The sequence below is a fragment of the Cherax quadricarinatus genome, chromosome 31, assembly GCF_038502225.1.
Source record: "Cherax quadricarinatus isolate ZL_2023a chromosome 31, ASM3850222v1, whole genome shotgun sequence".
NCBI classification, from domain to species: domain Eukaryota; kingdom Metazoa; phylum Arthropoda; class Malacostraca; order Decapoda; family Parastacidae; genus Cherax; species Cherax quadricarinatus.
In genome coordinates, this window is record NC_091322.1 from 31,027,995 (window position 1) to 31,045,946 (window position 17,952).

The window sequence follows — 17,952 nt, forward strand, 5'->3', positions numbered from 1 at the left end:
AGGAAAAAAAAACTGGTAGGAAATGGCAGAAATCGTACACCAAATCCAGTCATTCCTGGAGTGGAACCACAGTCGATGGCCTCCACTCCTAACCAACAGATACAGATACTAATGCCGGAAAAAAATCCCCCCCCCCCAGTACCAACAATACCACCAGTCCAATGACATTCTTCTTCGTAAATATACAGGGTCTAAAGCCAGCAACAAACAACAAAATACCTTTCATCCGTGGACTGCTTGCAGAGGCAAAGGCAATGTTCGCGGCTTTCACTGAGACCCACATAAAGGATCACTTGGACAACGAAATATGGATTCCAGGTTACAACCTATACAGATGTGACAGAGTGAACAGGCAAAAGTGGGGGGGGGGGGGGTTGGCCTGTACATTGCAGAGTCACTTGTTTGCACAGAACTGTTGAATATATTTGGAAATGAGAAATTAGGTTCAGTAAATGACTAAATCACTATAGGATGACATGGATAAATCGATCAAATAGAGTAATAGATAGATTATGGAATTAAATGTAGATAAATATGCAATAGAAAATAGAAATGGAAGAGAGTGAATTTAGGTCACATGAAGAATATAGACTGATAAAATATTGGAACTGTCAGACAGAAAGAGAGACCTAGGAGTTATTATTAAAAAAAAAAACTCACCAGACGATCATACATGTGAAATCGAGAATATTATATTATGTTATGTTATGTGCTTCTCTAGCTAATTATAAAATAGCTTTTAAGCACATGGATGGCAACATGTTAGATAAAGTTCATACAATATACTATATTAGGCAATAATAGGATATGCAGTGGTGACCTTAAAAAAAAGTCCAGAGAACTACAAAATAGTTATTATGAAAATTTGTGCATAAGTGTTATGCTGCATAAGTGTCTCAATCTTCAACATGTCGGTTTTTCAAACCATTCATCACAACTGTCAGACACTGCAGCATCATGGGATCTTGTTACAAAGAATTCTTCAACACTTGTTCAACCTTTGGACGAAGACCTACTTCGACTAGTGGATGGTACCACTATGACCCCGCCTCCGCCTGCTTCACCTCACCTCACTACAGTATATAAGCCACGTCTACGGCCCTATGCTGTACATTCTACAAGATTGATGGACTGAACACATCGACTCCAGGTTGAGGGACTGATTACCTCATTCTCCTCCTCTCCTTACGCCTTCCTCTTTGTATTGGACTGATGAAGCCACTGTGTGGCGAAACGTTTCCTGAATAAAGATTCCCATATGCTGCATAAGTGTCTCAATCTTCAACATGTCGGTTTTTCAAACCATTCATAACAACAATATTCTTACCTTCCTTCTTGTCGTTCGTCGTGACGATCCCAGTAGTAGTTGTACAACACCGAAATTCCTCCAATCATCTCATGAAATTCAGAGACGCCCAATTAGTGATCAAAGAAACTAATTTCCGCAGACGCAAGTGCCTCGAATCAGCACTGATCGCTGTTTCGAATACAATTAAACAAAACAACGGCAGCTTCACCATCTCCGAAGTCTTAGCAAGAATCCTCCTGAAAACAGTAAACCCTGCCATCACATAGTCTCTCCTGTTATACTACACAAAGCACAGAGAGTGAACACTGAAACAAGCTGCCTCATTCCAGTTTATATTTGTCCAACCTATTTTTATGTTACCCAAGTAATAGCTTTTATATCCTTTTACTCATGTACGAATTAATTGCTCTACCATATTGTATTACTTTTGTCACTACCACTACTACTACTACTACTACTACCACTAGTGAACCTCAAATTGGTACCTCACTAGTATTCACCTCACTCTGAGCCTTTATATACCCTCTGTGTCCATGTATTGTTTGTAATGTCTCCCTTCCGCCTCATCATGTCTTCCCTGGTTCCTCTGTCCTCTAATGTTATTATCTTTAATTCCGTTAGCTTCTCATAGCTCATACCCTTTAGCTCAGTTTCCTAATATACTTTTCCAGGTGCTGGTTCCGTACTGGTGCTGCATACTCCAAGACTGGCCTGATGTATGTTGTGTAAAGAGCCCAGAAAGACTGTTGAGATTCCTGAAGGCTACCCTTAGATTTGCCAGGCGAACATTGACTGCAGAGGTTATTCAATTGATATGAGCCTCTAGCGATATCCTGGACACTGTGCTCTTTCTCTGCAGCTTTTGTCCCCCTAGTCTATACCATGTTCCCGGTCTTCTTGCTACTTCCCCAATCTTAGTAACCTTGCATTTACTGGGGTTACATTCCAGCAACTACTTATCTGACCACACTGGAAACTTGTCCAGATCCCTTTGGAGCTCTTCCTTGTTCTTGTCTGCTTTTTATTCTCCTTATCAGGTTTACATCATAAGTAAATAAGGATATATGTGAATCAATCCAATCTGACATATCATTCACATAAATCAGAAATAGAACCGGTCCTAATACTGATCCTTGCGGAACCCTGCTAGTTACCCTCCCCATATTGACGTCTCTTTCGTAACAATCACTTGTTGCTTCCTTACCCCAAAACTCTTCGATCATCCGGAGTACATGCCCTGTTATTCCTGCCTGCATTACGAGTTTTTAGCCCAGCCTCTCGTAAGGTACAGTGTCAAACGTCTTCTTGCAGTCTACCCTCCCCCCCTCTCTCTCTCTCTCTCTCTCTCTCTCTCTCTCTCTCTCTCTCTCTCTCTCTCTCTCTCTCTCTCTCTCTCTCTCTCTCTCTCTCTATCTATCTATCTATCTATCTCTCTCTCTCTCTCTCTCTCTCTCTCTCTCTCTCTCTCTCTCTCTCTCTCTCTCTCTCTCTCTCTCTCGTCACACATCTGTTACTCTGCCACAGAATTTCAGCAAGTTAACAAGACAAGATTTGCCCTCCCTAAGCTCATGCTGATTATTTACAAAACCACATCTTTCCAAGTGCTCTACCACTATCCCCCTAATATGTTTATCTAAATAAATAAATAAATAAATAAATAAATAAATCTATTACTTTGCAAGGTAAGGAAGTCAGAGAAATTGCTCTGTAGTTTATCAACCGTCTCCTTTCTTAAACATAGGGACTACATTTGCTGTCTTCCAGATCTCTGGTAACTTTCCCGTATCCTGACTTATTATAGATCATAGCTAGTGATTTAAATAATGCTCCTGCGCCCTCTCATAGAATCCACGTTGACAGCTCCCATTGCCCTCGATGTATCCAGGTCCATCAATAGTTTCTTTACCTCTTCCCCTGTTTTGTGGATAGCATCCCGTGCTTGCCAGTGTACCCACAGTTTCAAGCCCACATAGCTCCACTCCCACAGTCCCAAGTTCATAGCCCCACACCCACACCTTACTCATGCCTTCACGGCCCACACACCCAAACATACCGTCTACACACATCTTCAAGGGTGGCATTATGTACCTCTTTAATCTTTCGACTACCGCCCACAGGACGGGTATGGGGTGCACAATAAAGATATTAAACTTAAAAAAAGGATGGCAAGACAAGACCTGCCATCTCTGAACCCATTCTGGTTGTTGTTTATGAGACTCCTCGTCTCCAACTGCTCTACCACTCTCCTTCCGATTATCTTCTCCATTACCTTGCATAGTATGGTATATATATCAGCAAAACCGGCCTGTAGATCAGTGCCTCCTGCCTATCTCCTTTCTTAAATATAGGTACTACGTTCACTGTCTCTGGTAACTTTTCTGTGTTCAGTGACTTGTCGATCACAGCTAACAGTTCGGACAGTGATTCAGCTCTTACAGAATCCATATTGACATTTTGTCAAGACTCATTATTAACTGAGTCCACTCTGAAGTTGTGCGGCTCTTGTCTGTTTGTTCCTCTCCAAAACTCCATGGATTTCTGATTAAAAGAACCATCCCTCTGTGTCCATTGTTTCGTCTCACTTTCCTTATCATGTGATATCCAGCTGGAAAAATACCATTTTGTGTGTGTGTGTGTGTGTGTGTGTGTGTGTGTGTGTGTGTGTGTGTGTGTGTGTGTGTGTGTGTGTGTGTGTACTCACCTAATTGTGGTTGTAGGTGCCGAGTCACAGCTCCTGGCCCCGCCTCCTAGCTGGTTGCTACTACGTCTAGTCTCTCCAGGCTACAAGACCCTCGTCGTACCTCTTGTTAAAGCTATGTATGGATCCCACCTCTTACTACTTCACACCCCAGACTATTCCACTTCCTGTGTCCTCACGCACAATGTACTATGTACTGTGTGTGTGTGTGTGTGTACTCACCTAGTTGAGGTTGCAGGGGTCGAGTCCAAGCTCCTGGCCCCGCCTCTTCACTGGTCGCTACTAGGTCACTCTCCCTGAACCGTGATCTTTATCATACCTCTGCTTAAAGCTATGTATGGATCCTGCCTCGACTACATCGCCTCCCAAACTATTCCACTTCCTGACTATTCTGTGGCTGATGAAGCACTTCCCAGGGTGTGTGTGTGTGTGTGTGTGTGTGTGTGTGTGTGTGTGTGTGTGTGTGTGTGTGTGTGTGTGTGTGTGTGTGTGTGTGTGTGTACCAAGATCAATATGTGTAAGTTTACATTAATAACTCTTACTATACACATCAATGCGCAGGTGTCATACTTGTACACAGGGCTGAACTTATGCATAAGGTAATCGAGTACAGAGTACAGAGTACAGAGTACACAGTACAGAGTACAGAGTACAGAGTACACAGTAAACCTTTACGATATGATGGGCACCAAACAATATTGTTCCCATATTTTACTGTTGCCTGCTTCGATTTTCTAAATTTTAAGACTTCTTAAACTTGACGAGGTTTAGGGCCTCAGAAAGTCAAAGTCTGGCCGTACATACGTACGTACTTACGTATGCACGTATGTACGTGTACGTGTGTGTGTATGTACTCACCTGTGTATATATGTGTGTGTGTGTGATGCTGCAACTCCACACATCTTCGGTATGGCGTCGTCCAGACTGTGTGCTACAGACCTGGACGGTCGCCTTTACTCTCCCTCACATATATTTACCTGGAGTTTACCTGGAGAGAGTTTCGGGGGTCAACGCCCCCGCGGCCCGGTCTGTGACCAGGCCTCCTGGTGGATCAGAGCCTGATCAACCAGGCTGTTGATGCTGGCTGCACGCAAACCAACGTACGAGCCACAGCCCGGCTGGTCAGGAACCGACTTTAGGTGCTTGTCCAGTGCCAGCTTGAAGACTGCCAGGGGTCTGTTGGTAATCCCCCTTATGTATGCTGGGAGGCAGTTGAACAGTCTCGGGCCCCTGACACTTAATGTATGGTCTCTTAACGTGCTAGTGACACCCCTGCTTTTCATTGGGGGGATGTTGCATCGTCTGCCAAGTCTTTTGCTTTCGTAGTGAGTGATTTTCGTGTGCAAGTTCGGTACTAGTCCCTCTAGGATTTTCCAGGTGTATATAATCATGTATCTCTCCCGCCTGCGTTCCAGGGAATACAGGTTTAGGAACCTCCATCTTCAGTTTTTCACATCCAGAAAATGCATCATATATATAATGCCGAAATTTCCCCCTAAAACTTCTTCATATACTTACATTAAATTCATAAGCTCCAACGCCAATACCCGCAGCAGCGCCAGATCCAGCCATGCCCAGGAAGTGTTCCGTACCAATGTTGCTGGCAAAGAGTGATGCACCCACCTGTGTGTGTGTGAATAAACATTAGTTGTTAGTTATCCAGCAGGTTTGGTTACCATCGTCATCTGACAGTCTTGTATTCCACACACGCAGGTGTGTGCGCCTGCACATGCACCATCACCACTCCAACTATTGGTATCATTTCCTCAGTTTTCGCTAAAATTTAACAAATGTGATTTTCTTTAGTATATTTTATACTACATTAGCTTAAGAAACCTACAAAATATATTGAACTATGAGGTCGCTCTTGCGGCCCACCAATTGTTCTTTAAACAGACCTACAATAAAATTATTAAAAAAAATTGACGCTCGGGGAATGGGCAGGACTCTACCCGTGGCAATCCACAAATTACCCAGCCCATGCTCTTACCACCACACAATGTCGATATAAGATTTATTTAACCAGTTATGCTTCTCTACACTAGGCAGGTTAGCATGAGCCCCCACTGTGACTATAAATGCAAGTTTTTAATTTTATTTTATAAATTAATTTCTACCACCATTACCATCTTGCTGCTATCGTGACTTACTTATTGTCATATTAAAAAAGTCATAACTATTACTGGCTTCATTTGTTTTCTCTACGTTATCATAATTCAATCAAAATAATTCAGTCTGCTCACTGCAGCCCACAAACCTTAATTCATTCAAAATCATAGACATTAATAATCAAGTTTAATATTTAGGGCTTAAATTACTATTAGATATCCCGATTTTTATTTAAAAAAAAATTATAATTTAAGAATTCCTGATCCGATCATCTTCAAATTTTCAATGTTATTTTAGTGCAAGAAAGTCAAGGTTGAAGCAGCTACTATAATACACTGCTACACTCTGATAAATATTATATAGACCATTCCAAGTTTTTGGAATGTATCATAACTTGAGAAAGTCGCTTCTATTAACTTACAAACGTTCAACTTTGATTTATCCAACTTAGAATAAAACTGAGATTCTCATCACAGTATAAAGGTGCACAGTTACCATTTATATTTTTAAAATAATCTCAGTAACTTCAGGATGCCTCTTCTGAATAAGTTCAGTGTATCAGAGCTCATGCATCTTAGAGAGGATAACACCCAGTAGGTGTTATCTCTTGATGTTATCCTACATAAAAAGATAACAGTAGAAGAGATGTACTCACCGGCAGCCAGCCCATGACACGTCCGGCCAGGAAGTATCCGGGAACTGTTCCTCTGTTGGGTCGACACATCGACTGTTATGGAGGAAAAATTTAATTTATTACCAGTAATATTCACTTTAACATTAATATTTATTTTACCAACATTCTAATGCAAAAATAATCTTTCCAGCAACGCTTCTCATTCCAGACACAGCTTGATTGGTAGCGCACTCAGCTCACACACTGAGGTCCGGGGGTCGATCCCCAGTACAGTGGCATCCTGGGGACAAAACTGACCTAATTTGCCCAAAATGTTCTGCATTATTAATAAGGGACTTTTTATATTGTAGTATGTCACAGCTGTCAGCTAGGACTGTATACCTTGTGTATGTATAAATAAAAATTATTATTATTTCAGTGTGTGTGTGTGTGTGTGTGTGTGTGTGTGTGTGTGTGTGTGTATGTGTATGTGTGTGTGTGTGTGTGTGTGTGTGTGTGTGTGTGTACTCACCTAGTTGTACTCACCTAGTTGAGGTTGCGGGGGTCGAGTCCGAGCTCCTGGCCCCGCCTCTTCACTGATCGCTACTAGGTCACTCTCCCTAAGCCGTGAGCTTTATCATACCTCTGCTTAAAGCTATGTATAGATCCTGCCTCCACTACATCGCTTCCCAAACTATTCCACTTACTGACTACTCTGTGGCTGAAGAAATACTTCCTAACATCCCTGTGATTCATCTGTGTCTTCAGCTTCCAACTGTGTCCCCTTGTTACTGTGTCCAATCTCTGGAACATCCTGTCTTTGTCCACCTTGTCAATTCCTCTCAGTATTTTGTATGTCGTTATCATGTCCCCCCTATCTCTCCTGTCCTCCAGTGTCGTCAGGTTGATTTCCCTTAACCTCTCCTCGTAGGACATACCTCTTAGCTCTGGGACTAGTCTTGTTGCAAACCTTTGCACTTTCTCTAGTTTCTTTACGTGCTTGGCTAGGTGTGGGTTCCAAACTGGTGCCGCATACTCCAATATGGGCCTAATGTATACGGTGTACAGGGTCCTGAACGATTCCTTATTAAGATGTCGGAATGCTGTTCTGAGGTTTGCTAGGCGCCCATATGCTGCAGCAGTTATTTGGTTGATGTGCGCTTCAGGAGATGTGCCTGGTGTTATACTCACCCCAAGATCTTTTTCCTTGAGTGAACTTTGTAGTCTCTGACCCCCTAGACTGTACTCCGTCTGCGGCCTTCTTTGCCCTTCCCCAATCTTCATGACTTTGCACTTGGTGGGATTGAACTCCAGGAGCCAATTGCTGGACCAGGTCTGCAGCCTGTCCAGATCCCTTTGTAGTTCTGCCTGGTCTTCGATCGAGTGTATTCTTCTCATCAACTTCACGTCATCTGCAAACAGGGACACCTCAGAGTCTATTCCTTCCGTCATGTCGTTCACAAATACCAGAAACAGCACTGGTCCTAGGACTGACCCCTGCGGGACCCCGCTGGTCACAGGTGCCCACTCTGACACCTCGCCACGTACCATGACTCGCTGCTGTCTTCCTGACAAGTATTCCTTGATCCATTGTAGTGCCTTCCCTGTTATCCCTGCTTGGTCCTCCAGTTTTTGCACCAATCTCTTGTGTGGAACTGTGTCAAACGCCTTCTTGCAGTCCAAGAAAATGCAATCCACCCACCCCTCTCTCTCTTGTCTGTGTGTATGTGTATGTGTGCGAGTGTGTGTGTGTGTGTGTGTGTGTGTGTGTGTGTGTGTGTGTGTGTGTGTGTGTGTGTGTGTGTGTGTGTGTGTGTGTGTGTGTGTGTGTGTGTGTGTAGTGGACCTGGTGTGGTCCAGTGAGTGCAGTACCTGCCTACCACCACGTTAGGTAACTTACTCCCCTCATTGATCCTTGTATTTTGTGAAGGTGAAGTAACATAATGGAGACATACTGTCAAGGTGAGTCGCAGATAACCTTGGCGGCAGGACAGGCGGAGGAGCCCATCACAAGTAAGAATATAATCATTATTTTCGATATTTTTTTTTTTTGTTTGCCTGACCACCAGTTACGAGTGAGAAAGGTTGTACATGAGAGGTTTCCTACACTGCCTCTCAATGATGACATTCTTAATTCTACTAGTGGACCCCGCCTGTCCTGTAAATATTATCTGCACCTGACTGACAGTATATAAGTCTCCATTCTGTTACTTTAGCTTCACGTTGTTCCAGATTATGAAACTGATGGACTGATTACATCGTCTTGACATCTCCATTTCTTCTGCTGCCTCCTCTGTCTTCGACTGAAGACGCTTACTGTGTAGGTAAAACGTTTCGGAATACAGATACCTAACTGTTGCACATGTGTCTTACTTATCAACTTCTCGGTACTGTGTACTATTATCATATCTACACAGTACTTTTAATATATCATTTATTGATTTCAACAGTTTCGTACAACAAGTGTCTTACAAGTGTCACTCTGATATCTATAAACATTCCAAGTTTTTCACCCACATCTCCCGGTCCAAAATATCCCTTGTACCAGTTTCTGTAAAACCTCCAAAAGATGCATTTTCTTTTGTGACGATCCCACTTATATAGTTGAATTTGTTATTTATTTAATCCCTCGATGTCAATAAAAGTGAAGGAAGATTTCCCATTCGGGATGCTTAGCTTTTGTATAGGTTTTGTTAATACGACTGGTGTTAAGCCATCCAGTAGTATGGTTCTGTGTGTACATATTCCCAGTCTCTCCAGCCCTGGTAATGTAGGGTGATGTATGTTTGTCCCTGGTGTGTGACCTGACATGCTGTGTTGCCCTATTGCCTAGCTATATATTCTCTGTTGTCTGTTCTTGTATTTATTTGTTGGTTTCTCTAATACATTTCTTCCCCTTAAACATTATTTTCCGTGTCTTGGAATGTATTTTTATACCGCTGTGTGTTCTTCACACAACATTCCCTGGTCGTTGATAATGGCGGACACACCTCAGGCAGAAAACGTCTACATTATTTACCAAAGCGACACCGACCTTTTCTCCGCATATTGGAACATCTTTTTGACGTGTGGATATTTTCAACTTCCACCATATATGCAAATTCTCATGGCATAATATTTACATATTTCCTCCCTTTTTACATTTTATTAATGCAGTTTCAGCTTCACAACATTGTTGTCCAGCTCTCCTTGAAAGTATCTCATGTGCTCTACCTTGCATCACTAATTCTGATTCGCCTATGTTGCTCGGCACTTTTAATTTCTCCTCTCCTGTGTTCCCCTTATGTGAATGATCGAAAAACACAGTAAGGCAAATTTCACGAATTCCAGGAACATGACGAGGTGGCAGAGCAATACCTCTTTACATGTATGAGCTTAAGCGTGAAATATTGTGGTATTGACGACTTCGTTCAGGGCAGCAGAGATATCGGAATGAACATCAAAATGGTATAAAATACCGACAGGTTGGTAAGACACATGTGCAACAGTTAGGTATTTGTATTCCGAAACGTTTCACCTACACAGTAGGCTTGTTCAGTCGAGTACAGAAGAGTTGGAAGAAGCACCTGACAGTATATAAGGCTCCTTACCGTCACTGTAACTTCACATTGTTCCAGACTGTGGAACAAATACTCTTCTCCAGGCTGAGGGACTGACCACCTCAAAACCACGTCTTCGAGAGTGATGGACGGATTACATCGTCTTCACATCTCTCCTGCTTCTACCAACTTTTCTGTACTCGACTGAAGAAGCCTACTTTGTAGGTGAAACGTTTCGGAATAAAGATACCTAACTCTTGGGTATGTGTCTTACGTACCAGATATCGGAGCTGGAACACACACAGAGATCATTTATGGCATACATGGAGCCAATATAGTATTTAAATTACTGGGAAAGCTTTAGAATTCAAAATACATACTCTCTGGAGTACATGATAATATACGTGGAAGGAACTTGAGGACCTTGTCCCAAATCTGGAGTGAGAGACATGGAAGAAATGCAAAATAAACCCAGTGAAAATTAAGGATGCCGTGGGAGCAATAAGAGAAAAGCGTATCAACATCCGTGAACCAAGACTATTCAACATCTCACCCAGAGATATGAAAAACACTGTTGGGACAAATGAAGAAGTCTTCAAGAAACTCGACAAGTGCCTCCACCAAATGCCAGATCAACCAGGCTGTAATGGATACGCGGGCCAGAGGGCTGCCTGCAGCAACAGCCTGGTTGACCAGGCAAATTCTTGAAGGCCATCAAAGATCAGAGATAAACGTACGTCCCGTCAGGTCCGTTCTCCTCGGTTAAGTCTTGTGACTGACCTCTGGATCTTTCCTGGTTTCCTTATATACCTAAGCAGCTGCGGCCATTATGCACGTAACATTATGCACGTAACATTATGCACGTAACATTATGCACGTAACATTAGAGGAAAATGACTGAATTATAAAAAAAAACAAAAGAAACATGAGTATCGATTTGTTTTTTGTTTTTCCAGTTAGAAGGTAAGGAGAAAGACGTGTAAATGTACTTGCAGTAAGGGCATAGGAGAATGTAGCGGCACTTTCTAGTGGCACTTCCTGGTGGCACTTTCTGGTAGCACTTTCTGGGGAGGAAGGCAGAAAAAATGCCTATTTTTTTTTTTCAAAGTACCATAATTTGGACATAAGCGCAATAAGGAAAGAAATGGTATTAAATAGCGACACGACGGAAAGAGACATGCAGTATAATGCTTGCAGTATGTTGACGTTTCGCCCATCGTAGTCAATAAATATCACATTACACCGCATCAGTGTACTTGTTCATAAACACTGTACGTAACATAAAATGGCACAGCAGTGACAACACGAGTTAGTAACATACAATAAAGTGTTTCTTTGATACAGCAAATAAATCAACTCATCTTAACTACAAATAAACAGTGAATTATGAAAGAAACTGCCTTGGAAAAAATTTTCTCTGAAAATTATCGATTTTCACCATGAAAACCCTAACTTTTGCTCTAAATATACTCAATTTTGCCCTGAAATTTTTCAAATTTCGTAGTCCTGCTGCCCCCCCCCCCCCACTCAAACACCCATGACGGGCAGTAAGAGAGGCAAGAAACAGAGAGAGACGCAGCTCAGGTTAGTAATATGTATGGTAATATAACTTGTTACATTACACAGTGGCTACTCAATAAGAGGGTCACTGAACGAGTGTCCTGCTGGCCTCTTCTTCCACAGCGGGAGACTCTCTGTGTATAAATAACTTAATTCCACTATTCCAAACACTGCCATTGTCTGGCTGCTCAGGCGTCCCGAGTTTAAGATAACCAGCGTGTGGGTGAATTATAAGTGGTGAGCACCAGTGCGTGGGTGACTGTTGAACACCAGTGTGTGGGTGACTGTTGCGCACCAGTGTGTGGGTGACTGTTGAGCACCAGTGTGTGTGTGTGTGACTGTTTAGCACCAGTGTGTGGGTGACTGTTGAGCACCAGTGTGTGGGTGACTGTTGAGCACCAGTGTGTGGGTGACTGTTGAGCACCAGTGTGTGGTTGACTGTTGAGCACCAGTGTGTGTGTGTGACTGTTGAGCACCAGTGTGTGTGTGTGACTGTTGAGCACCAGTGTGTGTGTGTGACTGTTGAGCACCAGTGTGTGTGTGTGACTGTTGAGCACCAGTGTGTGTGTGTGACTGTTGAGCACCAGTGTGTGTGTGACTGTTGAGCACCAGTGTGTGTGTGACTGTTGAGCACCAGTGTGTGTGTGACTGTTTAACACCAGTGTGTGTGTAACTGTTGAGCACCAGTGTGTGTGTGTGTGTGTGTGTGTGTGTGTGTGTGTGTGTGTGTGTGTGTGACTGTTGAGCACCAGTGTGTGTGTGTGTGTGTGACTGTTGAGCACCAGTGTGTGTGTGTGTGTGTGAGACTGTTAAGCACATGTGTGTGTGTGTGACTGTTGAGCACCAGTGTGTGTGTGACTGTTGAGCACCAGTGTGTGTGTGACTGTTGAGCACCAGTGTGTGTGTGTGACTGTTAAGCACCAGTATGTGTGTGGGACTGTTGAGCACCAGTGTGTATGTGTGATTGTTAAGCACCAGTGTGTGTGTGTGTGTGTGACTGTTGAGCACTAGTGTGTGTGTGTGTGTGTGTGTGTGACTGTTGAGCACCAGTGTGTGTGTGACTATTAAGCACTAGTGTGTGTGTGGGACTGTTGAGCACCATTGTGTGTGTGTGTTGAGCACCAGTGAGTGGATGGCAGACTGTTGAGCACCAATGTGTGTGTGTCTGACTGTTGAGCACCACTGTGTGGATGACTTGACTGTTGAGCACCAGTGTGTGTGTGACTGACTGTTGAGCACCAATGTGTGGATGACTGACTGTTGAGCACCAATGTGTGGATGACTGACTGTTGAGCACCACTGTGTGGATGATTGACTGTTGAGCACCAGTGTGTGTGTGACTGACTGTTGAGCACCACTGTGTGGATGACTGACTGTTGAGCACCAGTGTGTGTGTGACTGACTGTTGAGCACCAGTGTGTGTGTGAGTGACTGCTGAGCACCACTGTGTGGATGACTGACTGTTGAGCACCAGTGTGTGGATGACTGACTGTTGAGCACCAGTGTGGGTGACTGCTTGTTGAGCACCAGTGTGTGGATGACTGACTGTTGAGCACCACTGTGTGGATGACTGACTGTTGAGCACCTCTGTGTGGATGACTGACTGTTGAGCACCTCTGTGTGGATGACTGACTGTTGAACACCTCTGTGTGGATGACTGACTGCTGAGCACCACTTTATGTATGACTGACTTACTGATTGACTGTTGAACACCAGTGTGTGGGTGACTGGCAGTTGAGCACCAGTGTGCATGTGACTGACAGTTGAGCACCTGTGTGTAGGTAACTGACAGTTGAGCACCAGTGTGTAGGTGACTGACAGTTGAGCATCTGTGTGTGGGTGACTGACAGTTAAGCTCCTATGTTTAGGTAACTGACAGTTGAGCACCAGTGTGTAGGTGACTGACAGTCGAGCACCAGTGTGTCTGTGACTGACAGTTGAGCACCAGTGTGTATGTGACTGACAGTTGAGCACCAGTGTGTCTGTGACTGACAGTTGAGCACCAGTGCGTATGTGACTGACAGTCGAGCACCAGTGTGTCTGTGACTGACAGTTGAGCACCAGTGCGTATGTGACTGACAGTCGAGCACCAGTGTGTCTGTGACTGACAGTTGAGCATCAGTATAGGTGACTGACAGTAGAGCACCAGTGTGTCTGTGACTGACAGTTGAGCACCAGTGTGTATGTGACTGACAGTTGAGCACCAGTGTGTAGGTGACTGGGAGTTGAGCACCAGTGTGTAGGTGACTGACTGACAGTTGAACACTAGTGTGTAGGTGACTGACTGACAGTTGAGCATCAGTGTGCAGGTGACTGACAGTTGAGCACCAGTGTGCAGGTGACTGACAGTTGAGCATCAGTGTGTAGGTGACTGACAGTTGAGCACCAGTGTGTAGGTGACTGACAGTTGAGCACCAGTGTGTAGGTGACTGACAGTTGAGCACCAGTGTGCAGGTGACTGACAGTTGAGCATCAGTGTGCAGGTGACTGACAGTTGAGCACCAGTGTGCAGGTGACTGACAGTTGAGCATCAGTGTGTAGGTGACTGACAGTTGAGCACCAGTGTGCAGTGACTGACAGTTGAGCACCAGTGTGTAGGTGACTGACAGTTGAGCACCAGTGTGTAGGTGACTGACAGTTGAGCACCAGTGTGTAGGTGACTGACAGTTGAGCGCCAGTGTGTAGGTTCGTAACCAGGCCTTGTGGTGTATCAAGGCCTGATCAACCAAGCTGTTACTGCTGGCCGCACGTAAACCGGCTGGTCAGGTACTGACTTTAGGAGCCTGTTCAACGCCTTCTTGAAGAAAGCCAGGGGTCTATTGGTAATCCCTCTTATGTATGCTGGGAGGCAGTTGAACAGTCTTGGGCTCCTGACACTTACTGTGTCTCTTTGCGTATTCGTGGCACCCCTGCTTTTCATTTGGGGGGATGTCCCTCTAGGATTTTCCAAGTGTATATTATGTATCTTTATCCCCTGCGCTGCAGGGAGTATAAATCAAGGGACTTCACCTGTTCCCGGTAATTTAGGTACCATGACTGGAACAACTCACAACCAACCCACAGTAACATGACTGGAACAACTCACAACCAACCCACAGTAACATGACTGGAACAACTCACAACCAACCCACAGTAACATAACTGGAACAACTCACAACCAACCCACAGTACCATGACTGGAACAACTCACAACCAACCCACAGTAACATGACTGGAACAACTCACAACCAACCCACAGTACCATGACTGGAACAACTCACAACCAACCCACAGTACCATGACTGGAACAACTCACAACCAACCCACAGTAACATGACTGGAACAACTCACAACCAACCCACAGTAACATGACTGGAACAACTCACAACCAACCCACAGTAACATGACTGGAACAACTCACAACCAACCCACAGTAACATGACTGGAACAACTCACAACCAACCCACAGTAACATGACTGGAACAACTCACAACCAACCCACAGTACCATGACTGGAACACTTCACAACTAACCTACAATATCATGGATGGAACAGTTCAGAACCAACTCGTAGTTAGGAGGAACCTCATGTAGACTTTTCGCCCACCAGTGGTTTTATCAATATAACACAAGTACATAATATGAAGAATGCTGAATTATATAGATAAGACGAGGTAATGAGTCCTTCAGCCTTGGAGTTAGTGAAGAGAACAGTAGTCTTAAAGACTATGACACACAAGCACTGTCAACACCTCAAAATATTATACTACGAACACATCATGGACACACAAGCACAACTCAGAAGGTTATACAAACATTATTATCGACACACAAGAGTAAGCACATTTCCAACCACTCTACCAGGCCCCTCCCACACACACACTAAAAAAAAAATATAACACGGAGTACAACGACTCACTTGTCATGGGTTCCAACCCCACCCGTTCCTTGGGCTGCTTGCAGTGGTGTTAAGTACGATTTCATGATTCACGACTGCTTTAAGTAGCCTTAACAAAGAGGCATTGAAACCCCGGAAATGCCCTGCATAAACAGGGACCCTTCATGAGTAACATTAAATGTCATCCAAACTTGTGAAGAATATGCATAATGAAGAAATATAGTGTTTATTTTTAATTATACACATCTAAACCGTTGTTGCACTGCGGATGATACTCGTGCAGATTTCAACGCTTCCAAACTACTCTCTCATCTTCTTCCTAGATTTTGTATTTAATCGTAATTAAATGTGAGTTTTTATAGGTTCAGGTAACTTAATCTAAATTTACTTAAAATTAAGAAAATATTTACAGGGAGCGGTAAAAAACTGATGTTATGAAGGAGGTAAGAAAATTAAAGGTAGTTAAATAAGGATAAGTTGAGACATGGTATGTCAGGTGGTGTGTAGAGTCAGCAGCACCAGCGTGGAGCCTACAGCTTATCTTTTAAAAGATAGAGGTTAACAAGTGGAAGGGACTGACATACAATGCAACTGAAGTTTTATCTTGTGAGACTAGAGAACCAGAGGTGGTATGTTCACAACATACTAAGACACACTGGTAGAACACACAGGGAGAGACATGGAAATCAGACACAAGAAAGTGTCAAGTATTAAGAAATTCTCAGTTTCGGGGAGTTTAGAAAGTAAAATGATCTCACACACTGAGGTCCGGAGTTCGAATCTCCGGTACGGCTGGATAACATTAGGGACGTGTTTCCATAAGACACCTGCTGTCCATGTTCACCCATCAGTAAAATGGGTACCTGGGTGTTAGTCGACTGGTGTGGGTCGCATCCTGGGGACAAAACTGACCTAATTTGCCCCGAAATGCTCTGCATAAAAAACGGCTTTCTGTATAGTAGTATGTGATTGATGTCAGCTAGGACTGTATACCTTGTACATGTTATTTATTTATTATCACACTGGCCGATTCCCACCAAGGCAGGGTGGCCCGAAAAAGAAAAACTTTCACCATCATTCACTCCATCACTGTCTTGCCAGAAGGGTGCTTTACACTACAGTTTTTAAACTGCAACATTAACACCCCTCCTTCAGAGTGCAGGCACTGTACTTCCCATCTCCAGGACTCAAGTCCGGCCTGCCGGTTTCCCTGAATCCCTTCATAAATGTTACTTTACTCACACTCCAACAGCACGTCAAGTATTAAAAACCATTTGTCTCCATTCACTCCTATCAAACACGCTCACGCATGCCTGCTGGAAGTCCAAGCCCCTCGCACACAAAACCTCCTTTACCCCCTCCCTCCAACCCTTCCTAGGCCGACCCCTACCCCGCCTTCCTTCCACTACAGACTGATACACTCTTGAAGTCATTCTGTTTCGCTCCATTCTCTCTACATGTCCGAACCACCTCAACAACCCTTCCTCAGCCCTCTGGACAACAGTTTTGGTAATCCTGCACCTCTTCCTAACTTCCAAACTACGAATTCTCTGCATTATATTCACACCACACATTGCCCTCAGACATGACATCTCCACTGCCTCCAGCCTTCTCCTCGCTGCAACATTCATCACCCACGCTTCACACCCATATAAGAGCGTTGGTAAAACTATACTCTCATACATTCCCTTCTTTGCCTCTAAGGACAAAGTTCTTTGTCTCCACAGACTCCTAAGTGCACCACTCACTCTTTTTCCCTCATCAATTCTATGATTCACCTCATCTTTCATAGACCCATCCGCTGACACGTCCACTCCCAAATATCTGAATACGTTCACCTCCTCCATACTCTCTCCCTCCAATCTGATATTCAATCTTTCATCACCTAATCTTTTTGTTATCCTCATAACCTTACTCTTTCCTGTATTCACCTTTAATTTTCTTCTTTTGCACACCCTACCAAATTCATCCACCAATCTCTGCAGCTTCTCTTCAGAATCTCCCAAAAGCACAGTGTCATCAGCAAAGAGCAGCTGTGACAACTCCCACTTTGTGTGTGATTCTTTATCTTTTAACTCCACGCCTCTTGCCAAGACCCTCGCATTTACTTCTCTTACAACCCCATCTATAAATATATTAAACAACCACGGTGACATCACACATCCTTGTCTAAGGCCTACTTTTACTGGGAAAAAATTTCCCTCTTTCCTACATACTCTAACTTGAGCCTCACTATCCTCGTAAAAA

General features: G+C 43.8%; 1 protein-coding gene across 1 annotated transcript in view; it reads right to left on the reverse strand.

Moving 5' to 3' along the window:
* The window catches only part of LOC128696956 (sodium/mannose cotransporter SLC5A10), a 166,982-nt gene that overhangs the window by 116,193 nt on the left and 32,837 nt on the right, over positions 1-17,952 (reverse strand). Inside the window, exons 2-3 of the mRNA XM_053788388.2 lie at positions 6,772-6,843; positions 5,526-5,630 (exon numbers count right to left, since the gene is read on the reverse strand). Of these exons, the coding sequence (XP_053644363.2) occupies positions 5,526-5,630; positions 6,772-6,843 (177 nt within the window). The remainder of the gene's footprint in view (positions 1-5,525; positions 5,631-6,771; positions 6,844-17,952) is intronic.